General features: G+C 50.4%; 2 protein-coding genes across 8 annotated transcripts in view; both read right to left on the minus strand.

Annotated features, from left to right (window-relative positions):
* IL21R (interleukin 21 receptor) overlaps positions 1 to 556 on the minus strand; it is a 50,785-nt gene extending 50,229 nt beyond the window's left edge. Inside the window, exon 1 of the mRNA XM_074346163.1 lies at positions 486 to 556. The gene's annotated coding sequence lies outside the window, so the exon portion shown is untranslated. The remainder of the gene's footprint in view (positions 1 to 485) is intronic.
* A 13,024-nt stretch (positions 557 to 13,580) lies between these two features.
* The window catches only part of IL4R (interleukin 4 receptor), a 36,833-nt gene continuing 25,301 nt past the window's right edge, over positions 13,581 to 25,112 (minus strand). For all 7 annotated transcript variants that reach the window (XM_074346165.1, XM_010960989.3, XM_045521116.2 and 4 more), the window contains 5 exons: positions 22,619 to 22,775; positions 19,880 to 19,979; positions 18,393 to 18,471; positions 16,939 to 16,988; positions 13,581 to 16,139 (listed from right to left, as the gene is read on the minus strand). In XM_074346165.1, the coding sequence (XP_074202266.1) occupies positions 14,591 to 16,139; positions 16,939 to 16,988; positions 18,393 to 18,471; positions 19,880 to 19,979; positions 22,619 to 22,775 (1,935 nt within the window). In that variant the 3' untranslated portion in view covers positions 13,581 to 14,590. The remainder of the gene's footprint in view (positions 16,140 to 16,938; positions 16,989 to 18,392; positions 18,472 to 19,879; positions 19,980 to 22,618; positions 22,776 to 25,112) is intronic.

The raw sequence follows: 25,112 nt of genomic DNA on the forward strand, positions 1-25,112 counted from the left end.
GGTTGGGGACACAGACGTGTGCAACACACAACTTAAAACATCAGCGGGGGAGGGTATAGCTCAAATAAATAAATAAATAAATAAAACCTAATCCCCCCACCACCTCCCCGGGAAAAAAAACCCAGCAGCAGGCGGCATGACTGAATATTCACTGTGTGCCAAATGCTAGTGTCTTGTTTAGTCCCCAAAACAGCTCCAGGAGGCAGGTGCTATTATCACTCCACCTCACAGATAGAGAAACTGAGGCCCAGAGAGTTTTAAGTACCTCGTCCACAGTGGCACAGATGTGCAGAAATGGAAACCAGAATCCAAGCCTGGCCAGTTTGTTGACCACTGCACCGCAATCTTTCTCACAAACGTCCACGCGCGCCCCTGTGTATACAACTAAACAGATCTCACCTAACACACACACCCGCACGAAATCACACCTTTGCTCACCCACCTATGTGCACATGCAGCCCGAGCTCACATACATGCCCACGTACCGGGAGACGCGGCACGCGTGCTCACGTGGGCCGGCGAGGGCTCATCCCGCTCGCGCAAGCTCACCGTTCAGGGTCCTTCACACACAGGCCTGTAGAGCCCGATTCACGCGCCTGCGCAGAAAGCACGCGATGCCCCACCCACACACGTTCACACGCGTGAAGGTCACCCGGTCACGTGAGCAGAGGCGCATAGGTGTGTACACGTGCACACTTGCGTACAAATATTTATTGAACATCTACTCTGTGCCAGACACTGTGCTGGCGATATAACAGGGATGAAAACAAAAATCTCATCCTCCCAGGGGCTTGTAAACTGGCGCGGGGAGGGGCACACGCATGCGCAGACACGAACGCTCCAGGGTCAAATCGGACAGGCCCTGGTTATGGAGTATTTGCTATGCAGAGCTGAGCCCTCCCACACATCAAGAGGCCCTGTGAGTACAGTTCCCCCCATGCGCACAAGCACACATGGGAGTAGACACGTCTCTTTCTGCCAGAGCCACAGGGCACAACCTGGGTCTTGGCAGGAGATGGTGGGATGCAGGGGACAGAGACCAGCATAATTTCCAGCACCTTCTGTGGTCTGAGGATCCCCAAACCTCCGTCAACCCACCTGGAACCAGACCATGATCCAAGTGACAAATCAACGTGAATTTGCAGACACAAGCACACCCCACGTGTGCGTGTGTGTGCACGTATGTGTGCCAACCCCCCAGCTCTCCCAGGGCCTCCCGCCCCACCAAGAGCCCCTGCCCCAAAGTCCCCAACCTCCTCCTGTTCCCCCATCTTGCACCTGCAGGAGCCCGGAGACACCTAGGTCTTCCAAGAGGCTGCGCACGCGGGGAGGAAGGGCTGCAATGACTTGGCTTCCAGGCAGCTGTGGTGAGTTTCTGCAAAGACTCCCTTCCTCAAAGAGGCTCCTCTTTACTGAAAGTTCGGGCTGCCGTGGTTTCCCCACATTCACATGGGGAAAAGGTCAAACATGCAAAAATATTTACCAAAAACTGTCTGTCAGTCAATCAACACACATTTACTCACAACTGCAGCCTGCATGCTGGGCTGGGCTTGGCGGAGTGGGAGGGGGAAGAGGGGAAGGAAGCACCATAGGCTTTGTCCTTCAAAGGTCAAGGGGCCATGAGGGAGCTGTGGCTAGCCATAGCGGGAGGGGGAGAGTGGTCCAGGCAGAGGGAGCTGCATAAATAAAACCTGGTGGTGGGAAAGCGTGTCGCAGTGAGATCAAAACAGGCACCCTGTGGTCCCCTCAAATTACAACTGGTTGTGTGCTGGTCAGCCATCAATCAAAAAGTGAAAAGCAAAAACCTAGTATGTGCTGTTTGCCGTTTTCCATGGTATAAATACCCCCCGCCATAGCCACTTCCAGGCTATCAAAGCGATGTCATGGAATTCAGGGCTACAGATGAACACAGTCGCTCTCAGGAGCTGGTGCAAGCTGGCTCAGAATGCCGCAGATCCACAATCTTCTTCCAGAGGCACATGGAAGATGCAGCCAGAGGCTTGGTGCCCAGGATAGGGCAAGCATCCCAGTGAGAATGCCTCAGGGATGAGAACAAAATCACTTGTTCATCCTTTCATGTTCTGATTTGTCCTTTCATTAACTCAGCACCCGCTGTGTGCTGGATTCTGGGCACCCTGAGGTGTCCCAGATCATCCCTACCTGTGCTGATGGGGAAGCACAGGTGTGAGGAGCCCAGAGGAGAGGCACCTAACCACGGCCTGGGGAGCCGGAGGATTTCCTGAAGGAGAAGGCATCTAAGCTGAAATGTAATGGAGTGAGGCAGTGAGTAAGGGGTAGAAAAGAGTATTTCCAAGTAGAGGCAGCAGCATGTTCAATGGCTTAGTGATCTCACGCGCTTCTTAGGCAACCCAGAAAAACCACCTGTTAACAGACTTCTTAAATGAGCCAGTGCTTATCTAAGGGCCGCACAAGTCTTCACTCATTTAAGTCCTCAGACGACCCTCTGAGATACTATTTTTAACCCATTGTACAGATGGGACAGCCGAGCCAGAGAGAAGTTCAGTCAATGTGCCCGTGATGGCTGGTGCATTCTGCCTCCCCACTATGCTACCTCTGAGCTTCTAAAGTGGGTGTGGCTTGGGGAAATTTTAGGGGGTACCCAGACATGGCAAACTGTAAGTTTAGTTTGGGGTTTAATTAAATGTCAGAGTGTGGGAAGTGATCAGTTCAGCCAAAGCATACTCCCACACCCCACACCCTGCACGCCCCATCACATACAAGCAAGGCAAGGGTGTTGTCCATTGTGGAAGTGTTTACCAAAGACGTCCATCAGTCACTCAACAAACTTTTTGCTGGCATCTTCACATCTTGGCCTGGCCCAGGGCTGGGATGTTTGGAGTAAGCCCTTGTTCCCTTTTTATTTTACTTTGTTTTTATTATTTATTTATTTATTTATTTCCCCTGAGCACTTTGTCTGAACCTGGCCCTGGGCTGGGGGCTGGGAGACACAGAAGAAATGATTAGAGTCCCAGCCCTCAAGGAGTCTAGTAAGAGAGACAGGAGTAGTAATTTTCTGTATGTTCAAAGTATTCTATTATTAAAAACAGAAAATTAAATTGACAATCATAAAAAGTGGTAATAGGGGGTGTGCACAGAAGAGAGAACAGTCCTGCCCTGTGTTGAGGGAAAGGTTCTGGGAAAGTGTCCACTGAAACTGGGTCTTAAAAATTGACATTTCATTAGTGGTTACCAGGGGGTGGGGGGAGGTCATACTGGGAGTGACTGCTAATGGCCGAGGGGTTTTTTGTGAAGGGGGCCTGGTGAGTGGTGAGGGAATTAGTGGTGATGGGTTCAACATTGTAAATATACTAAAACCCACTAAATTGTGTATTTTAAAATAATTAAAATTGAGAGTTTTATGTTACGTGAATTCTATCTTAAAAAAAAAAAAAGCTGTTTCAGCCAGGAGCCTTGCAGTTGCAAGTGACAGATTTAGCTTCTTACTGACTCATTAAAAAAAAAAAAAAAAAAAAAAAATTAAGTTCAAGAATATAGTTTCAGGCATGGGTGGAACAAGGTTCTCAAATAATTTCTTTGGACCTGCTTTCTTCTGTATTGGCGTCATTTTTGTTTTCTTTGATGGAGGTACTGGAGATTGAACCCAGGACCTCATGCGTGTTAACCACTGAGCTATTCCCACCCCTGATGGATTGGCTTCATTCTTAAGCAGGCTGAGTGAGACTCCACGATGGGGGAAAAAAAAAAAAGGTTCTCAGAAGTCCAGGCTTATAACCTACCAGGTTAGGAAGCACAGAGGAAAGAACAGATCTTTTTTCTAATGGTCTCAGTGATCATATCAGGAAAGGCTCTCATTGGTCAGTTTAATCACATGCCTGTCCCTGAACCAACCACTATACAGACTGGGGAAGGAACACTGTGATTGGTCAAGCCTGAGTCATGTGCCCTGTTGGAAAGGTGGGAGTGAGATCACTTCCATGGAAACAACCTGAACTAACAGAAGGGAGAGATTGTCCCCATGGAAGACCGGGACCTGTTAATAGAGGAAGGAGGAGTAGAGGCAGGGCAGACAGAACTGAAGTCCCTCTGCATGCTTGATAGATGGAAGGAAATGAGTAAAGGTTTGAGGGTTTGCAAATGTGCAGTGTGTTTTTCCACACCGTCAAGCAGTTAACTCAATTTTGATACCATCTACCTGGAGAAAGCATAGATCCCAAGGTTGAGGGCTCAGTCCTACCAGACTGCCTGCCCACCCACTTCAGACACCCATTACAAGTCCAGGTTGTCACCTGTGCTTCTGACCAATTGGCAATAGGACAGAGGTTCCAACGACCCCCTCATCAGGTTTGATTAATTTGCTAGTACAGCTCACATGGCTGAGAGAATCATCTTACTAGATTCCCTTTTATAATGAAAGCGTATAACTCAGGAACAGCCCGGTGGAAGAGATGCACAGGGTCAAGCAGGTGGAAGGGGCACAGAGCTTCCAGGCCACCTCCAGAGCTAGCCAGTCTCCCAGCACCTCCAAATGTTCACCGAACCAGAAACCCCCCAAACCCAGCCCTTTTGCGCTTCTGTGGCGGCTTCATTACATAGGCACAATGGATTATATCATTGGCCACTGGTGATTGAAGACAATCTCCATCCCTTCTCCCCTCCCAGGAGGTTGAAGGGTGGGGCTGACAGTTCCCTGCTAATCACAAGGTTGGTTCCCCTGGCAACCAGCCTCCATCCTTTGGTGCCCTAGGGGCTTCCCAAAGGTCACCTCATTAACATAACAAAAACACTTAACTGCTCTCATCTCTTAGGAAATTCTGAGGGTTTTAGGAGCTCTGTGCCAAGAATGGGGACAAAGACCAAATATATATTTCTTATCATAAATCACAATATCGCACCAGGTCAAGGATTCTGAGGGTGGCCAGGTCATCTGTCTAGGGAGTGGTACGGGCTGAGGAAGTGAGAAGGGGGAGCCAGAAGCTAGGCTGCAAAGGCTTTGGCCTCTGGTGTGCAGACCCATGTCTTCCAAACTTTTGTCCCTCGTACACACGGCCACAAGCTGATTTCTTCCATACTCACATTTTTACCCATTGCTTTTTACTACAACTCTCTCTTCATAGTGACTTACTTGTTTTATTTAAATAACTTTGTTTTTAAAAGAAATATTGTCATCATCACGAATGGAAAGCCAGCGTTCCTTATCATAAATAGAAATGAACTGTGAAAACAAAACCAGCGATGCCAAAAACGAGTTAGGGAAATTCTGGCTAGATGCTGTAGCCTATGAAAGGCTAGTCAGAAGAAGAGAGGGAACTGAAAAGGGAATCACTTTCCTGGTTTGACGTCCCTTTACCCCACACCTATGTGCCACCTAGAATCATCTCAGGGACCCCAGGGGTTTGCGTCTTCCACCTGGGTGACCCTGGAGGTGTGTCCCTCACCTGGGTTATCCCAGGGGTATGCATCCCACACTTTTGGCTAAGGGAAGCCAGGAGGCCCTGTGAGCAGGGAAGGGACCCAGAAAAATATCTCTGGTCACAGTGGGGAGAGTGTTTGAGAGGAAAGATGCTATTTGCCTAATTCCAGGTGATAAAAATGAGGATGCTGACTTGGTCACATAGAGTTGCTGAAGAAAAGGGGTCCTAGGGACAGACAGTCCGTGCCTGGATCTCTGTAGGGAGGGAGGAAGGAGGGGAGGCCTGGAGTGATGCCCACTCTTTAGATTTAGCAGCTGAGACCAGGGCCCACAAGGAGGAGGTGTGGGGAGGATGATGAAGAGCTTAATTTAGGGTATACTGAGTCTGAGATGGGCATATCCAGGTGGAGGTCCGTTCGTTGGTTCAGAAAGTATTTCTTGAGCATCTACTGTGTACCACACTCTGTTCTAAGGCCCTGGGATACAGCAGTGAACCAAACAAACAAAAGTCTGTGTCCCTGTGGAGTCTACCTTCTAGTGGGGGAGATGTGGGAGACACGATGAGAACCAAAGGACTTAGTAATACATACAACAAAACAGAAACAGACTCACAGACATAGAAAACAACTGATGGTTACCAGGAGGGAAAGAGGGCGGGAAGGGACACATTGGGATTTCGAGATGTGCAAATTCTAACTACTAAATATAAAATAGATAAACAAGTTTATACTGTATAGCCCAGGAAACTCTATTCAATATCTTTAGTAATGGAAAAGAATATGAAAAGGAATATATGTATGTATATGTGTGAGTGGAACATTATGCTGTGCACCAGAAATTGACACAACATTGGAAACTGACTACACTTCAATAAAAAATAACACATACAATATCATAATAGAAGTCACATGAGAGAGTGACGTGCACTAGAGGGGACACCGGAAATACCTGGGTGGGAGATGTGGAACTTGAGATACGCCCAACAGCAGTTGGGTATATGGGGCTGGAGTTCAGGGGAGAGGTCTGGGTAGGGGAGGTATATTTAGCAGACACCATTCATTTGTTCACTCATCCAACAAATGTTTACTGAGCACAGTCTGTGTGACCGGCAATGTGCTGGCTGCTGGGTGACAGTCCCTGACTCATGAAACTCTAGATTTGGTGAAGTTTGTAGTTTGATACAACCCATATGGACACAGATTAGATTCCCCACTGTGTGTGTGTGTGTGTGTGTGTGTGTGTGTGTGTGTGTGTGTGTGTGTAGGGCTCCCCAACATTTCAGGGAGGGCAGAGGAGACGGAGGAAAGGAGCCTGACCAGGAGCAAACAGCCTGCAGCAGGAGACCCTGGAAGAGCGGAGCCTGAAGAACGAGGGAGGGGTTAGGGCTGCAGACAGCTGGGGGTTGAAACAGGCCCGGACGTGATAGCTGATGTCAGTGAAGGCAGTCTCCTGGTAGAAGCACCGGCTGCTTCTGCCCCGAGAGAGTTGAGGAGTGGGTGTGCAGGGAGGAAGTGGAGACAGGATTAGGAGACAGCTTTAGGGAACTGTGGCTGGTGAGGGACGGAGATAGAGGGAGAAGTGGGAGGTGGGTGAGGGGAAGGTTTGGTTGTTTGCAGATGGGAGGGACTGGAAGAGCTATACCTGGTGATGGGAAGAGGGTGAAAACATGGGGGAGTGATGGTGTTTGGGGGCCCAGAGGGAGCGGAGGGCTCAACCTTGGAGAGGAGTGACTCCGGGTCTGGGATGGCTACAGAATTTGAAGGGCTCAGGGCAAAATGAAAATGCAGGTCTTGTTCAAAAAGTGCTAAGAATTAAATATGATGACTCTTGGAACCTGGATGGGTAGTGGGCAAGAGGCTTGCCTCAGTTTAGCTGTGGCCTTTGGCCACCTGGCAGACACACCTGGGGCAGAGATGGTCACTGCCACGCTCTACACCAAGATCCCAGCCCTGCATCCATCTCCCTCTAGAGTTTGCTGGGTGCTGGTGGGAAAGGGGAGGCTAAGTGGGGTCCAGGGGGCCATTGGGTACCAGAGGAGCAGGTGGCTAAAAACCTTTCACAGGGCAGCGGGCAGGTGGCAGGAGGTGGAAGGTGTGAGCAGAGGCTCCATGCCCTTGGCACATGCTCCATTGTCCCATCAGACTTCCCTTACAAAGCACAGATTCAAAGATAGAATGATTAAGAATTTCAGGATGGGGACCTCAGAGCATCAGATTCCAAGCACAGGACCCTTTAGTGCTAGGGCACTGGTGGCCTGTCCATGAAATTGGCCCTGCTCCTCATCCACTTTAACAAGAGATGATGGATTCCAGTGGAGGTAGGGAGTGGGCAGAGATCTGACAGAATCCACTGAAAGTGGAGATTGAGTGGCAGTAATGAGGAATAGGATGGGATGGGGGAAGAGGCTCGAGAAAAAGAAGGCTGAGATGTGTCCAGTTGCATGAAAGAATCTGTAGATTAGTTTCTTCTTGCTGCTGTAACAAATGCTACAGATCTAGTGGCTTGAAACACACAAATTTATTATCTTACGGTTCTGGCAGTCAGAAGTCTGAAATTGGTCTCACAGAGCTGAAAAATCTGGAGACACAAGAGTTCCCAGACTTTTCCAGCTTCTAGGTGACCTGAATTCCTTGGCTGGTGGCCCCTTCCTCCATCTTCAAAGCCAGCAGCACAGCATCTTCAAATCTATCTCTGCTTCTAACTCTCCTACATCCCTCTTTCACTTATAAAGACCCTTGTGATTATATCAGCTCCTCCAGATAATCCAGGATAATCTCCCATCTCAAGATCAGTTAATTAGCAATCTTGATTCCACCTGCAACCTCAGTTCCCCCTCGCAATGTAACATGTCCATAGATATTAGGATGTGAACGTCTTTGGGGGTCTGTTATTCTACCAACTACAGTTTTTAAGGCTGCTTTATGGCTGTGAAAGAAAATCCACATGGTTTAAACAAAAGTATGTTTATGATTTACTTACCAGAGGTCAGTTTGATCACTTGATGATATAGTCAAGGACCCTTTTCTTCTTGCACTCTGCCACATTCAGAACACTATCTCCTCCAGGTTTGTCCCCTCATGATCACAAGATGGCTGCCAAACCACCAGACATCACATTCAAAGCAGAACAGAGGTGCCAAAGGGGCTTTCTCTTAAGGCTGCAATCTTTTTTGTTTGTTTTGGGGGTAGGTAATTAGGTTTTTATTTTTTAAATGGAGGTACTGGGGATTGAACTCAGGACCTTGTGCATGCTAGGCCCACACTCTATTCCTGAGCTATCCCCTCCCCCACAAAGCTGCTGTCTTTGATTAGAAAGGAGAACTGAGAGTTTGTTCTGCAGTTCCACGGCAGAGAGGAAGGACAGACAGACCAGATATGTTGACCAACTCGAGCTGAATTTACCAGCTGGAAATCAGGAAATGCCAATTCCCAGACGCAATGTGGTATCAGTGTATAGGAGTGAGGGGTCCGGGTGGCCTGAAGCAGAGATTAGTTTATGGCTGGGGTCAAAGATGATTCTGTGGCCAAAGCTAGGGGTCAGCATGTGGCTGGGGTCAGTGTGTAGCCAAGATCATGAATAGGTCCATAGCATGGGTCAGGAATCAGGCTATGGCTTGAGTCAGAGGTCACTCTGTAGTTTGAGTCAAGTATCAAACTGGAGCTGGGATCAGAAGTTTGTTTAGTGTTTCTCTCTCTGCATCTCGATCTCTCTTGTTCTCCTTCTCTGGAAAGACCTATTTTATATCATATATGAATACAGGGTGAGAAATGCATGATGAAAACCTCTGCAAATATAGAAACACTGACTCTACATGTGAACCACATCTAGAAGTTATGTGGACGTACACAAATGTAGCTGGTGGGGTGATGCCATTGGGACCATTTTTGTCTCAGATTTCTTATTCCAGTCTGTCCTTTTTGCAATAGAGTAACATTAAATTTAGAATGTTATTATTTCCTTTAATTATGTTTTATACCCTCACCCCCACCACACCCACAGACCCATTCAATATAATAATAATGCTAGGAAACACTCAGACAGCATTAACTATGGGCAGGCACCGTTCTAAGCCTTACATGTATTAACATATTTAATTCCAACGACAGCTCCATGATGTCAGTACTATTATGACATCAGTACATTTTACAGAAGAGGAAGGAAGCACAGGGAGGTTACTAATGGCCCCCGAGCCACACAGCTGGTCCTTGAAGCACCCTGAGTTCCTAATGTATGTCAAGCCCTCTGCCAGGTGCTGGAGGGGTTGGAGGGAAAGGCAGAGATGAAGAAGAGGTGAGGTGGGGAGAGTGGTGATCTCCCACGCTTAGCTTTCTGGGCGCAGAGGCAGGCGCTGGGGCCAGAGTAGACCACTAGGGGGCAGCAGGAGCCAAGGAGCTGGCCTCCAGCCAATCTGATCGCAGGCCGGCTGTCCTCAGCTTGTCAATAAACATTGTGGAAAGGAGGGGATTTTGAGGAGGAACTGGTCCTGTCCGGTTGCTGTCAAGGAGCTCAGTCATGTTAATCACAGGAGCAGCTGGGCATCGCCTGGCCGCCACCCGTCAAGACATCTGCTCCTCACCTTGCCTTGTACTTTGCCCGGGGTCACACAGGTCTGAATTGGCAACGGCAGGTTCAAACGGAGACAGGATGACTGCAGAGTCTCAGTGCTCTCACCTGTAAAGGGGTATAAGAATCTAGACAAATGGTAGACGAGTGGTTAGGAGTCAGGGTACATCATGGAAAAGTCTCTGGTTCTGATCCAGTGGGGTCATAACTCCCTTGCAGTGAGGGCTCAGAAACTTCTTGCTGTTTGTGTATTTTTTTTAAATTAGTAACTTTCGTGGGAAAATCATGTCAGAAAGGTTATTCAACAGGATGTTAAGGGAGATACACCTTCAGAAACAAAGATGCACTTCGGGACCGCCCACACGGCGCCAGGTGCTGAAGCGGGGGATGGGATTTCCGGTGGTTTTCACTTTCCTATTTATACCTTTAGGTTTTCTCTGAATCGGAGAAGGCTGGCACATGCCAATTTAGTAATCAGAAAAAAAGCAATAAGTAGGGGTTTTGTTAAAAAAAAAAAAAATAAGAACTAAAGCGGAAACAACCACCACCTGCCACCTCCACCCTCTGGAAAAATCTTTGTAAAATCAAAGCTTGGGGTGTGTGGGGTTGGGGCGGAGGGCCCCGAAATCAATGCCTCTGGAGGGTTTCCAGGTTCTGCTGAGGTCTTCCAACGAGTCCCCAGCCACGTGTGGCCCCTTCTGGTGCTTCTGCTACCCTGGAGCGCCCCTCCTGCTCTCCGCACATCTGGTCCAGCCCCGCGGGGGGAGCCGGGAAACTCCTGCTCCGGGCATCTCTCTCAGCCCACACCTGCTGCCTACTTCCGGCTCAGGCGAGGGGGTGGTCCTGCATTGGGCCCACCTGATCCGCTAGACGCTGTCCCTCCGTGGCTCTTGGGGCAAACATTTTACTTAGCTCATTCCTCTTCTCTCTAGTTTCATCTTTCTGGATCCTTTCCTCTCCCCTCCATGCTGAGGCAACTGATAAAGTTATATGTTGAACTCAAATGATCTACCAGCCCTGTACTGACCAATACTGTAATCAGTAGACACTTGTGGCTATTTAAATTTAAATGTTAATTCAATAAAACTAAAAAAAAAAAATCAGTTCCTCAGTCACACTAGCCACGTTTCAAGTGCCTAATAGCCACACATGGCTAGTGCCGCTGTATTGGACAGAGTGAAAGTTTTCCATCACAGCAAAAAGTTCTGTTGGACAGCACCATTCTAGACCCTCCTTTGTCTCGCTGTAAAATCCCTTCCTAAGATTATTCTTTGAACCAATGTTCTCTTTTTTTTTTTTCTGACTCCTTTCCTAAAAATCTAAGGTAGAAGTTTGATCCACATTCATAATTTGAGAAATTTAGTTTTGTTTTAGCAAGTGATCTCAGGGAGTAATTAATAAATATTTGAATGAAGGAGGGACTTGCCAGGGCTAGTGTGGGGAAGCCCTGACCCACGAAGGAGTAGGCATAAGCTAGATGGCGTGGGGGACTGGGGGAGAATTAGCCAACTGCAGCAGGAGTCGTCAGGGGCTTACCAGGGAGGTTTGGAATGTCTACTGAAAACAAAAAACAAACAAAAAAAACACACAACCTCAAAGTTGAGAATTATGTTTTTTCATTCAGGGACATTACTGAGAGCCATATAGCCCAGGACACAGCCTCTCAGATAACCTCTGAGGATCTGTTCCAAAGAGGTAACGGAGGAGACAGGATATATAGGAGTATTTGCTGAGGGGAAACAAAAAATGTAGTTGAACATCAAAAGATGTCTGCTAATCACAAAAAACTGACATCTCAAGCTAATGATTTTAATGGTTTTCTATGTATGAGAAGATGCGAGAGTCTGGGCTTACTGAAATGATTCCTTTGATATGCGTCGTAACCATCTAGGGCCAGTGTGTCCTTTCTCCATCCTGAGTTCCCCTCAAGGTGCGCCGTCAGAGGTGTTTGGTGGTGGGCAATATTTGTTGTTTACTGAATGGCAGGCAACTTTGTGTGTGTGTGTGTGTGTGTGTGTGTGTGTGTGTGTGTGTGTGCACAGGAGGCAGCCCAGAGCAGTGGCCAGGGCTGAGAATTCTAGATTTCTGAGCTGTTTGTACCTTTTCACTCTTGTCACCTGTGCCCCTGCCAGGTCGGAGTAAACCCAGGAGGTGATGATAACATAGACAATCTTCAGGACAACCCTCCAATGCGGATTTTACAAAAGATGAAACAAAGGCCCAGGGAGGATAAAGGGGACATGGCAGAGATGGGGGTCTGAGGCTTTACACCCTGAAGACCCTTCTCAATTCTGTTGGCCTTGCAACCCAGCCACCTCTCCGGCACTCACACAAATGTATTTTCTCTGTTTGCTGCTTAGTTTTAAATTTTGATTTTCTGAGATGACACTCAGGCTAAGTGGACCAGGGCTGACTTTTGAGTTGGCTCTTTGCTGTGCATGAGACAGCACCCCATGGTGGCTGGGAGCGCTGCAGTCAGGCCTGGGCTCAAATCCTGACTCCAGGACTTCTGAGCTGTGTGGCCCTAAGCTTAACCTCAACGTCTCTGAGCCTGCTCCCTTCAACCTGCTCACTAGAGCTGTGACATAGTCAATGAATATCACAATGTAGTGCTTTGTTCTAAATGGTTATTTTTATTTTAAATTATTATATTTCATCATAAAAAGCTCTTGAAGGCAAAAGGTTCAGAGGGCTAGTTCAGGATCTGCCACTCACTGCGTGACCTTGGGCAAGTCCCTTTTCCTCTCCAGAGCTAAGCTTCCCCATTGGTAAACCAGGGGCGTGCAGTGGTGACTCAGGCAGCGGAAGGGATAGATTTGGGCTCTGCACAAAGGAGGCACTTCTCACAAACGTCAGGCTGCTTGTGAGGTGGTGAGCTCCCCATCACCTCTAGTGCATTACACAGAATATCAGAGCAGGAAGGAACCTCAAATGAGCCGAGCCCCTCATTTTGCAAGCATGGCATTCGGGGCAGCTACCCAGAGACACACAGTGATCACAAAGGAGCTTAAGATCCCCTGCCTGCCTGTCTGAGGTCCATTCTATACACTGTCCACCTGGATGTCAAGCACAGATCACCCACAGAGAGCCTGGGCACCAGAAACACTGCCTGAATTCGGTCTTGGGTCTGCCACTAGGTGTGTGACTTTGGCAAAGTAGCAGCTGCCGTCCCAGCCCCATCCACATCTCCTCCATGCACTGAGAACTGCTCAAACACCCCTCACTCTCAGTCTGAGGACTTTTTTCCTGGAGCAGCTGAAGTGTTGGGGAATTAACACCCTTGAAAGCAGTCCTCAACCAATGACAGCTGGGAGCTGGTAGACAAGTAGCCCAGCTTCCCACCTCAAGGCATGCGCTGGGCGTGCCTTTCCAAAGCTCCTCAGCAGGGTGAAGTATCGGTTACTCTGTGTGCTGTCTTCCCCGTGTGCCTCCTGCCCTTCTCAGCCTCCCTTCCCCACTCTCCACACAGAGTTTCCTGGGATCACCTCCTACATCCACAAACTGCACTTGAGTCCCGGTCTCAGGGAAACCCAAGCAGAGATAACATGTTACTTAATCTCTTGGATCTCGGTTCCTTTGGCTGGGAGAATTCAATGAGTTAACAGAGATAAAGTGCTCACAACAGTGCCTGGCAGGGTGTTTGTTTAATGAAAGAAAAAAAAAAAAAGGAGATAAAGAACTTTTATTTCTACAAAACTCCATCCTCTCCCGTTCCTCCCTCCTCAGCAATGAAACAATCTCTGAAGTGCACACAAACAAGCATTTCTCAACTTGGGGTCTGGACAGATGTGCAAGCGATGTGTCTGATGTCAGCACCTGGAACGCCCAGCTCGCTGGATCAGGGGATGTCAGCTCCTCCCTCTGTACCACCAATGCCAGCAACAGCATCCACGGGGGCACATGCGAGCCCCAAGGTCGCTTTGCATGCTTGTTCTGGGGATCCAGTGCTTAACAGGAGCCCCTGGCCTTACAGCTGGGTGGGAAATTGTCACTGCTTGGTTAATCACAATTTTTCATGTCCTCTGTTACCCTACTCGACTAAGCACCTCTCCACAGCTTAGACTCTGCCCCCAGTGCCTTGACATCATGAAGCTCTGTTAAATGAATGGGCAAATGACTACCCTTTCTGGACATCAATTTCCCAAGGCCTCCCAAGTCATTCTCCCACTGGCTTGGTTAAGTTTCCAAGCTCAGCATCTAATTCATGAGATGGCGGCAGCCAATCTCAGGACTGGGCAAGGCATGGGCAACAGAGAGATTTGGTGGAGAAAACATGCTTTGAGCAGGCTCGACAGGGATAGTCCACTGGAGCAGCTGTGGACTGATGAAATGGCCGACGGCTCGTTCACAAACCAAGGTGCCCAGGAACAGTCTGATCCCTGCAGGTGCCTGCTGTGGGCAGAGCTGCCTGGCGCCCTCACTCCCAGGGGATGTGGCGAGGCAGGGCCAGTGTTCGGAGCTAGGGGCGTCCAGTCTGTAATCTCTGTCCGGTGTTGGACAGCTTTACAACTTCATCCCAGGGTTCTCCGAGTCTTTCGGAACTCTGCCAGCCTGGCTGACTTCCAGGGGGAGGCATTTCACAGGCCTGGGTAAGACCCAGTCCTCACCTGTAGACTTCAGCAAGAGGGCACACACCTAGGAAGCGTCCGTGCACGTGGGCCCTGGGGAGAGCACAGCCACCGCTGTAGGGGGCTGGCTGGAGCTCTGAGCATTGCTGGGGGCAGTCTGGAAGGACAGGGGAAACTTACCCTCCTCTGAGACACCCAAGGGGGCTAGGGAGGCCAGACAGAGGCTGGTCTCCGGTGGAACCCCCCCAGGCAGGGAGTCCGGGGACCTCAGGGGGCTCACTAGGGGTGAGGACCTGTCTCCACAACAGCAGCCACAGCAGGGGCTGGCCATGACGTGGGTCTTGCCACGCTCCTCCTGGCCGTGGCACTGCTTCAGGTGGCCGCACAGGTGGCAGGTGAGGGCTGAGTAGACAATGCCGCTGCCCAGGTCGTTTTCGTCCCTGAGGGGGTCTGGGGCCTGCTCCGGGGAGTGCAGGGGCTTCTGGCCATCTTCTCCCTTCACCACTGGCTCCAAACTAGGACACTCTGCGGAGCGGCCTAGGAAGAGCAAGTCCTGAGGGCTGTGGGGGGGCTCCACGTCCAGTCCAAAGGTGAACGAGGGGATGGGGGCTGTAGCAGGGGTCCCGGGGCAGCCAGGAGTGAGGCTCTGGAAGGGCTTGTAGCCCCCTTGCCCACTGCCAGGCTCCACCCCAGATGTCCCTGGGCAGATGGCACTGCCAGTGAGCAGGCTGGAGAAGGCCTTGTACCCAGCTTCCCCAGAAGGGCCGAGGCCCGCCGCCCCACTGTCTTGGGCATTGCCCTCCCTCACCGCGTGCACAAACTCCCGATAGCCACTGCCGGGGGCTGAGGCGGCGGCCGGGGCCGTCCTGTGCTGGAGGACACTCTGACGCAGGATCTCCTCCCAGGTTTCTGGATCAGGCTGGAGTGCAGCAAGTGGCTCAGAGAGCTGGGAGGCGGCAGGGGTGACGGGCTCCACGTTCCCCCAGCGTTCAGCCGGCTGTGGGTCTGAGTCACACTCTTCAGAGCCAGAGGACTGGTTCAGGCAGGTGCTAAAGCTGCGGTAAGCGGGGTTGTTGGCGATGACAGCGGGCATCTCGGGGAAAGCCAGGCTGGCTGGGCTCTGAGTCAGAGTGGCTGGAGGACTTGACGATGCCTTCTGGGGCCCTACACTTGGGAACTCGGCCCAAGGCATCTGAGTACTTGCATCTTCTGAAGATGGAAGAAGGCAGGACTCCTCCAAGCCCTGTGGGCTAAGGCCCCCATTTTCACCCCCGAGAAGGTCCAGGAACAGACTCTCTGTCAGCCGGGCTGCAATGCCCTCCCTGCCCTCCTGGAAGCTGCCCCCACTGCTCTCAGGCGATGGACAGAAGCTCCCTTTATCTTCCTCTACTTCCTCCTCCTCATTCTCCACTGGGGCCTCAAACAGCTCCACGCAGCGCACCACACTGATGCTCTCTGGCCAGAGGATGGTCTTGCTGACCTCCACAGGGTGCCAGGCTGATTTTCTAGGACCCTGGGAAAGCCCATTTCTGGCAGCCTTAGAGGAATCCTCATCCTTTTCCATGCCATGCTCTAGGAAACAGGGCAAGAGCTTGGTAAGACAAGTCTTCCAGTGCCTGCAAAAGCAAAGTTTGATCAGGGATCAGTTTCTCCACTTGAAAAACTCCTATTCATCCTTCAAAGCCCAGCCTGATGTCAGTCTATTGCAAATATGCCTCCAGATGTAATAATCAATAACCTGTTAGTCTACCCTTACTACTAGATTGGGAACGCCTTGAAGGCAGAGCCTGTGTCTTTGGGATTTCTGGAGCCTGGCATATAATATATTGAATAAGGAAAAGTGTCAGGGATGATGATATTTAAAATACTTACTAATACCACAGCGTAAGTCATGACCAGTTAGAATGGCTGGAGAGTCCTAGGGCTGGGGCAGCACCCTGGAGTCCCCTGCTGTGCTAGATTGCGGGTACCTTTCCTTGCTGGATTATGGGTAGGTCTGGGAGGCCCTGAGAGAGATACTATGAGGGCCAGGGAGATGGTGACATGCCCAGGGGTTCAGGACAGTGACATTTGCCAACCAGTATACCACTATGTCAACAGTTTAACAACTGGTATAGCTGCCCTGGTTGTTACCTCCATCAGCCTTGCTCAGGAAAGACTGGGCATCCCAAAGGGGTTCAGCATGTGCCTGACCCCCAAGTTGAACTCAGGCGGCTAAGCCAGCAGCCAACCTACCCAGACCACTCCTTCCCCTGCCACCCCTCAAAGCCCAGTGTCACAGGCCATGTGATGAACACCAAGGAAGAGAAAACAGACATGTTGTGGGTGTGACCCCATTCTCCAGATGGGGCCCACCACCCCAATTCCACCCCCTTCCAAATCCAGGGAGGCTATGACCTAAGTTTGTATACATACGGGCACTTGGCTGCTTCCTGGACTCGGGACCGCTTCCCCCACAGTGACACCTAAAACATAGAGACAGTCAATGAAACAGAGCAGCGAGGGCTTCCCGCCCAGCCTGGCATCCAGGGATGCTCAGCACAGGTTTGCTGTGAAAAGACTGTGAGTCTTGACATCATATAAGTCTGAGGTCTGATCAGGTCACTTCCACTCTCTGAGCCTCGGTTTCCTGAGAATGAATGAGACTTCCCTAATATGTTGCTGTGGCTGATGGCAAAAATGGCCACAATTCCCTGAAGCTCCTTTCATCCCTTGAATCTGGCCTAGCCATGTGACTTGTTTTGACCAATAGAATGTAGCAGAAGTGACACTGTGCCAACTGGGTCAGCCTGCTGGAGGACCAGAGACACATATATGGTTTAGTAACCTCCCTGGCCACAGGTGAGAGTTAGCCAACTGCCAGACTTGTGAGTGAGGCTACTGGTACAGGCCCAGCCAAGATCTGCCCCCAAGCCTGGTGTAGGATTCCTCTACCCCCACTGCTGAGCTAAGCCCAACTGCAGACCTGCAGAAGCAAGAGCTATTGTTTATCGCTCTAAATATCAGGGATGATTTGTTACACAGCAAAAGCTAACTGATACATAAAACACTTACTACATGCAGGATGCTGTAATATACACTTTACATGTACTGCCTCTGTGAATTGCAAACATCAGCCCCATTAGGTAACCACTGCTATAACCCACAGGAAGAAACTGAGGCTCAGAGAAGTTAAGCAACTTGTTAAGTCTACACTACAGGTAAGTGACAGAGCCAGTGTTCAAAGCCAGCACCACTGGACTCCAGAGCCTGCCCCAGGGTCCCTGGAGAATTGAGGACACTTGGACATTCTGTTCTAGACAGGACCTGTATCCCCCTTCCTCCTTCCTAGAGAACCCTGATAGTGCTCAGACAAACCCCACGTGGCCATCACATTGGGGAAGCTAGCCCAGGGGTGGCCACCTGGTTGATCTCAAGTATTCTCACTCCCTTATAGGTGAGTGGTTTAGGAAAGAGGCTGTGATATAATTCAAGCCAATGAGAATTGAGAGATCGACTTGGTGCTTTGGGGGCAGTTTCCTGCTCTTAAGAGGAAGACACAGGAAGCCTGTCCCCCTCCCCTGGTACAGTCGCCTCCCCAGGAGATGACATGCAGGTGACCTCAGGGATCATCTCCCAAAGGAGGGGAAAAAAAACCAAGAGACCAACCCCAGAAGAACCCACCACAGGCTGAAAGAACTGTCATGGAAGCCAAGGAGAGGGCAGTGAAAGCCTCTGGGCTGCTAATGACCACATGAAGCTACTGAAACCTTCCTGACTTCCCACAGGAAACACCAAAAGCCCCCGAATATCCTTAACTTCCCAGACATCTTGAATCCTACTTCCTGGTACATGCAGTCTGAAGCATCCTCCCCAGCCTGCTCTCCTACCTGAGAATCCTGGATGACGATAGCCACCAGGGGGCTGTGAGCTGGGTTGGGAATTTGGTCCCACCATTCCTTCTTAATCCTGAAAAAGAAAAGGACGAGGTATTGGTCCCTGAATCACTAACAGGTTGATGTTCCTCCCATAAAAAAAAATCATAGTTGCCAAAACTTATTAGGAGTCACATTGATAGGTTTTTGGATGTCTCACTCTAACCCCATGAAACAGGTTCCACTGCTGACCCTACTCTACAGATGAGAAGACTGAGGCCTAGGGAGGTGAAGTGACAGCTGGTGAGCAGAAGAGCTGGGTTCGAGCACCAGCATTCTGCTACTCAGAGTAGAGTTCCTGCCATGGCCGCCTCTGCCCCAGGGGAATGAGTCCTAGGGGATTAGGAGAGATTCAAGCTGCAGAGAGAGGATTCTGAGTTTCCCCTTCAACAACCTTTGCTCTGGAGCAGCTGAGAACAAGGTGCCAGGGAGAGGACTGGGATGGCCAGAGAGGCTGGAGGATTCCTTCTCCCTCCCTGGGTCGGCCTGGAGCCACAGTGTCAGGGCTGGGAGGGAATGTCCTGCTCTGGATTAGCCGCCGCCCACTCCACTCCATCAGTCAACACATATTTATTGAGCACCTACTGTGTACCACTCACTGTGCCAGGCCTCAGGGTCACACAGTGAACAAGACAGGCAAAAATCCCTGCCCTCACAGAACTGACCTTCTAGAAGACGGAGACAGACAAACAGATGCAGAAATGATTATAGGACATCATTCATTCCTGGCAATAAGTGCCAGGGACAAAAATAAAGAAGATAAGGGAATGGAGGGAGGGGAGGGTATCACTCAGTGGTAGAGCACGTGCTTAGCATATGTGAAGTTGTGGGTTCAATCCCCAGTCCCTCCATTAAAAAAATTTTTTTTAAATAAAATCTAATTACCTCCCAACAAATAAATTTTTTTAAAAAAGAAAAAAAATTTTTTTAAATAATAAGGGAAGAGAGAGGAATGGAGGGTGTGATCCAGGAAGGCCTCCCTAAGGAGGTGACTTCTGAGAGGAGACTGAAAGTGGAGGAGGAGGGGGTCCTGAAGATGCCTGGGGAAAAGGCTTTCCAGGCAGAGAACACAGCGAATGCCAAGGCTCAGAGGGCAGAGGAACTTGCTTGGGGTGTTCAAAGAACAGCAAGGAATTTGGAGCTGGAACACAGTGAGTTAGGGTGGGGAGGACAGGCAGTGGGGGAAACAGGCTTAGAAAGGGGGGAAGACCAGCCCGGGGAAGGCAGAGGCATCAGTGACAGATGTGCAGAAGGGACCTTGCATTCCCTGCACACCTACTGGGTCCCTGCCAGTCTCAGTGCCTTGCACATAGTAGCTGCTGAATAAATATCTACCGTTGAACCAAAGGAGACAGGCCGACAGATCAGAGGGGGACATCCCGCCCGTTCCGCACTCTAGGGTGCTGGCTCGGAGGCACCCCATGCTGAAGCCCAGGACTCACTTGATGATGCTGAAGTAGCAGGACAGGCAGATGGCCAGGATGATGACGCAGGAGATGCTAACGCCCAGTGGGAGGCGCTGCTCCAAGGGCTCCTGGTAGTCTGGAAGTGGGAGGGCAGCCGTGAGCCTGCATCGTGCTAAGTCCAGCCTGGTCTCCACTTCCCAGAGCTGAAGACTGAGGCCTCAGGAAGGCGTCCTCCAAGACCCTGTGTGCACTGGCCCCCGCCACGCCCTCCTGCCCCCCGCCACGCCCTCCTGCCCCATCCGCCCTCTTGCACATTGAGCCCTGGCCACACAGGCCTCCTTGCTGTCCCCTGCTCCTCCAAAGCTCGGTGCCACCTCAGGATCTTGAACTTGCTGCTTTCTCCTTCCTGAATCATAGAGGTCAAGTGCAGAGACTCTGGCGCTAGACGCCTCAGTTCAAAGCCTGACTCTCTCAGACTTGCTGGTGACCCAGGACAAGACCCTCATCCTTCTCTGTGCCATGGTTTCCTCATTTGTACAATGGGGCAAATAACAGTACTAACTCACAGGGCTGTTGTACACTTGAATATATGCCGCACTCGGAGCAGCGCCTGCCCGTCCATTCGCATAGCTGGCGGCTTCTCCTTGATCGCTGTCTGGTCCAGAGTTCCCTCTCACCCCCTCTCTTTTGTTGCCCCTTCCCATCACCCCATTCCCTTCCCCTGCTTTATTTCCTTCCCAAACTTACTGTCATCCCGATCTAGAGCTCATTTATATTTTTGTTTACTTGTGTATTTTCTCTCTCTCCCCTCCAGCATGTCGTTTCCACAAGCACAGGGGCTTTTGTCTGTCCTGTTCACCACTGATCCCCTAGTATCTAGCATGTAGTAGGAGCTCAATAAATATTTGTGGAGATAATGAGTGAGTACCTATGGTATCTATTCCATACAAGCTACTGCCCTTCCCTTCCCCAGGCCAAAGGAAGAATTGAATCAGTTTGACAAAACTTTCCCAAGCACCTACTGTGTGCCTGGCGATGTGCTGGGCACTGGAGACATAGACCCAGAGCAGATACCACCCATAGAGCTCGTGGACCGGAGTGAGACAGACGGTCAAGGGGTATCCATGGAACAGGCTGAGCAGTGCTGAGAGGGACGTGCGATTGGCTGGGGTGTGGTACTGCCAATCGCCACTGTGCCCAGCACTTTGAAGAATCCTTCTTTCATTGAATGTTCACAACAGCCCTCTTTCTCCCCATCAGATAGATGATGCCTGGGGCAGCCTCCCCCACCCAACAGCTATCTATCACCTTTTCTTTGCCAGGCAGCAGTGTGCCCAGCCTGAGGTTTGGGCCCATCAAGACTACCCTGGCCCCCTTTCCAGACATTTGAGTTCCCAGACTCCTGTGCAGTTGGGAGAGGCCCTGTGACAGTCCTGGCCAATGAGATGCAAGGGAAAGTCTGCCAGGGAAGCTTCTAGAAAGATTTCTGCTCCCTGATGAAAGAGATAGCTGCACGGGGTACACTCCTTGTGGCAGACTTTCAGTTGCTTTGGGCCTTGGGCTTGAGGATCTGGGCAGTAGACAACATGGGGGCATGAGGCAACAAGCACAAGAATAAAATACTACCATGCTAGGGATGGCAGTGGGAAAGAAGACAAGACTGGAATGACATCACCGAGCGGCTGTATGAACCTGGGATGGTCCACTGGTAAGACTTCATTTTATGTGAGATAATTCAATATCTCTATGGAAAAAGCCATGTGTGATAAAGTTGCCAAGATTTGTTCTGGAGACACAGCTACCAAGTGAAGGACTGTGTTTCCTAGAATCCCTTGCAGCTACACGTGGCCATGTGACCAGTTCCACCAATAGAATTTGAGAGGAGATGGTGGCATCACTTCCAGGCTAAGGCTTTTAAGAAGCAGGTGTGGTCTCCCTGCTCTCATTCCCCTCCTGCTGGCTGGATGCAGATGACAGCAAGGCCCTAGAGCAGGGATTCTTAACTTAGGGTTCATAGACCCCCAACATGGTTGCAGTTAGAATTCAGGGGTCTGGGAACTTGGATGGGAAAGAAATGATACCTTTATTTTTGCTAACTTCTGAAGCCTGGCATTTCCTCCCATGAGAAATGGAGGGAGAAAACCACAGTAACAGCAGCATCACTCAAGCCCCAACAGAAATCCCAGCTCTTCTTGTCTCACGTTACAGCTGCAGTATCACGAAATATCATTTATGCTCATCTACTGTGAAATTACAGTCTTTGTGAGAACTACCACTGGATCTTGTTGTTAATGTGTAATTCACAAAGCATATATTCCTAGATAACAAATGTATTTCAGAATCTCTTTATATTCACATTTCAGTAAAATTAGGTTTCCCTTGTAATCCTATGTCTTTCCTTTTGTATGTTTAAAAATATTACACTGAGATGAGGTCCACAGGCTTCACCAGACTGCCAAAGGGATCCATGATAAAGAAAGCTTAAGAATCTTTGTCCTAGAGAATGATGGAACCACAGGGAGGAAAACCACCCACAAATCAGCAAAGTTCACATTGGAGCAAGAAATACATGTCTATGGTGTTGAGCCACAGAACTGTGGGCTCATTTGTTACTGTAGCCTACCGTTTCTACCCTGACCAGTACATGATGTCAGTCCGTAACTTTGTTACTGCAGTGAGAGGCAATCCTGTAATATGGAAACCCAGGTGTCTGGCCACAGAGTAAACGTGGAGAGGAGAGGTTTTAACTGCTCAGGACTCTGAGCAGATACTCACAGTTAAGCCACGTGGCGCTGGGACTCCACTCGCTCCAGCTGCTGTTGTAGCTCTGAGCCCAGGCCTTCACCCGTGCACTGTAGGAAGCTCCAGACTTTAGGGTGCTGGCTGCAATGCGGAGGGTGGGCCCCAAGTAGGTCACGTTATAGATTTTGAACTGATAGAAAAAAGGGAGGTGTTAGTGCACTGGCATGGGGGGAGGGGAATCCTGGCTCCCACCCTGGCTGCTGTTCTCAGCTGACCCTACAGTGTTTTAAGAGCTCCCCCTGTTCCTTGGGTCCCTGCAGCCCCTTCCCAGCTCCTGGCAGCACTGGCAGGTTGGAAGCATTTGGGGGAAATGGTCTGGTGTAAAGTGAGCTGACGGGGGGTTTTGCACAATGAGGAAACAAAGTCCCAACAGGTTGCTGGAGAAACTGGAGGCAGCTGGAACTTTCCAGTGGAGCTGGGGTGTGTTGGGAGTGGCTGGAGGAGACCAGGGCAGGGAGAGAAAGACATTCTCACTGTCAGTGTTCCTTTTCTTCTAAATCTCAGAAAACAGGAAACAGCAGCTCGATCTAGTCCATGGAAGGAATCACAGACCCCGGAGAGGAGCGGGGAACTGGGAAACGCTTTTACTAAGAAACACAAAAGAAATTGAGCTTCCAGGGAGCTAGTTGTGGTTGGTTTGTTTTTTTACCGAAAGGCTAAGTGTTTGGAAGACCATTCTGGGAGAAAGATCCAGGGAAAGAGAAACAGGACAGGCTCTGAAGTTCAAATCCTGGCTCCCAACCCCATCTCGGCCGTTTCCAACTATGGGACCCTGAGTGAGTCACGTCCGCCTCTCCAAGCCTCAGTGTCCTCGCCACTAAAACAGAGAGATGAACCCCCTCCCACCTGTGGGGCTTTCACAGCCACTGGTGATCATACATGCCGTGCCTGGCACACAATAGGCTCCCAAGAGGTGGTAACCATTATGATCCTGAGCACGGCATTTGTGGCCCTGCACAGGCTTGTGGCCTCTTTCTGCCCCATCCCTCAGTCCCCAGATATGCCATGAATGTTCATACCTCTAAGCCTTTGCTCATGTAGCTCCCTCTGCCTGGCCTCCCCTTCCCTAGCTAGAAAACTCCTGTACACCCTTCAGTGCCCAAGCTGAAACTCCACCTCTGTTATAGAACCTTGTCCAGAAGTCATCTAGGACAATGATAGCTCCATCTCCCAAATTTCACAGCAAGTTTCTAATATCCCTTCTTAGAATTGATCCCAACCAGTCTGAGCCACAGCTGGTGTCTGCAATACTGTAGCATACATGGTGGGATACCCACCCAGCATCCACACCACTGGGATCAGAGACCTAAAGCTCAGGGCAGGTAAGTTTCTGTCTCCAGCTCCAATCCTCATTGGTTTAAACCAGTCGTGGCTATTCCATCCCCAGCCTGTGATTGGTTAGACAGGAGCATGTGATCATCTCTGGCCTGTGACTAATGAGGGGAATTTCAGGCTCAGTTCTGTCCTTGAGAAGGAGGGATGGGAGAGGGTATCTCAGTAGCCTCTCCCCCACCAGCAAGAGAAGCCAGACCTGGAATTCTGAGGCCCAGGGCAGCCCTGAACACCTGTGTGACTGCTAAGCCGTAGCCTGGGCACACTGATCAATTCTATCTACTGGCTGGAGTCTGATGCCAGGTCCTAACCCCAGCTGTGTCTCAGGAAGCCCAGTCCCTGTTTCCTCTTCTCCAGAACTTCCTCTGGGGAACCACCCCTCCCTCATTCTCAGCCCTTCTGGTATGGGTGGAGCTGATCCCACTCGCAGCTCCAGAAGTGGGCACTGACTTGCCTCTGGCCAATGAGGCCAGCACCCTCTCTCCTGCCCCCCACCCCTGCCTGTGATAGGTTCAGAGATTGGCATGTGATCCCAGCCAAGCAGCTGATCATTGCCCGCAAGATCATTTTGTTGGGATTATCTGGAAAGAAGACCTTTTCCCACCGTGGCTTAAAGATGCAGGCCTGGAGCTGCTAAGGGGCGTATTGGCCCCGACTTTAGGGAACAGCCTGCCTAAAAATGAAACCAACACAGAGTAAAGCAAGGCCAAGAGACGGAGATTCCTGGAACCTGGATTCAGCCAAGATAAGCAAATGAATGGCACTTCTTCGGACCCTATAGATTGTACCCTTCTCTCGCTCCAGCCTGGCCCTTGGGCTAAGCCTGCATGGGCCCAGGAAAGGGAAAGGGATTCACTGACCAAACAGAACCTGCCTCTTCCTTGGCATCTGTGCAAGCCCCCTCCCAAGCTGCTCTGAGCCTCTGCTGTAGGAGCCCAGATGCCCCACTCCTGCTCCCATCCCACATCCTGGTCCTGTGCCCAAGGGGAAAACCACACCCCAGGGATGCAAATCAACACCCACCACTTCCCGAGCTTGGCCAGGAAGAGAGGATGCAGGGACAGGAGCAGATATGGCAGCTTAAGGTGTCTGGGGCCTGCTCCCTGGCAGCTGAGGCCAGGCCAGCCTGGGTCCC

The sequence above is a fragment of the Camelus bactrianus genome, chromosome 18 (genome assembly GCF_048773025.1).
Source record: "Camelus bactrianus isolate YW-2024 breed Bactrian camel chromosome 18, ASM4877302v1, whole genome shotgun sequence".
Lineage (NCBI taxonomy): Eukaryota > Metazoa > Chordata > Mammalia > Artiodactyla > Camelidae > Camelus > Camelus bactrianus.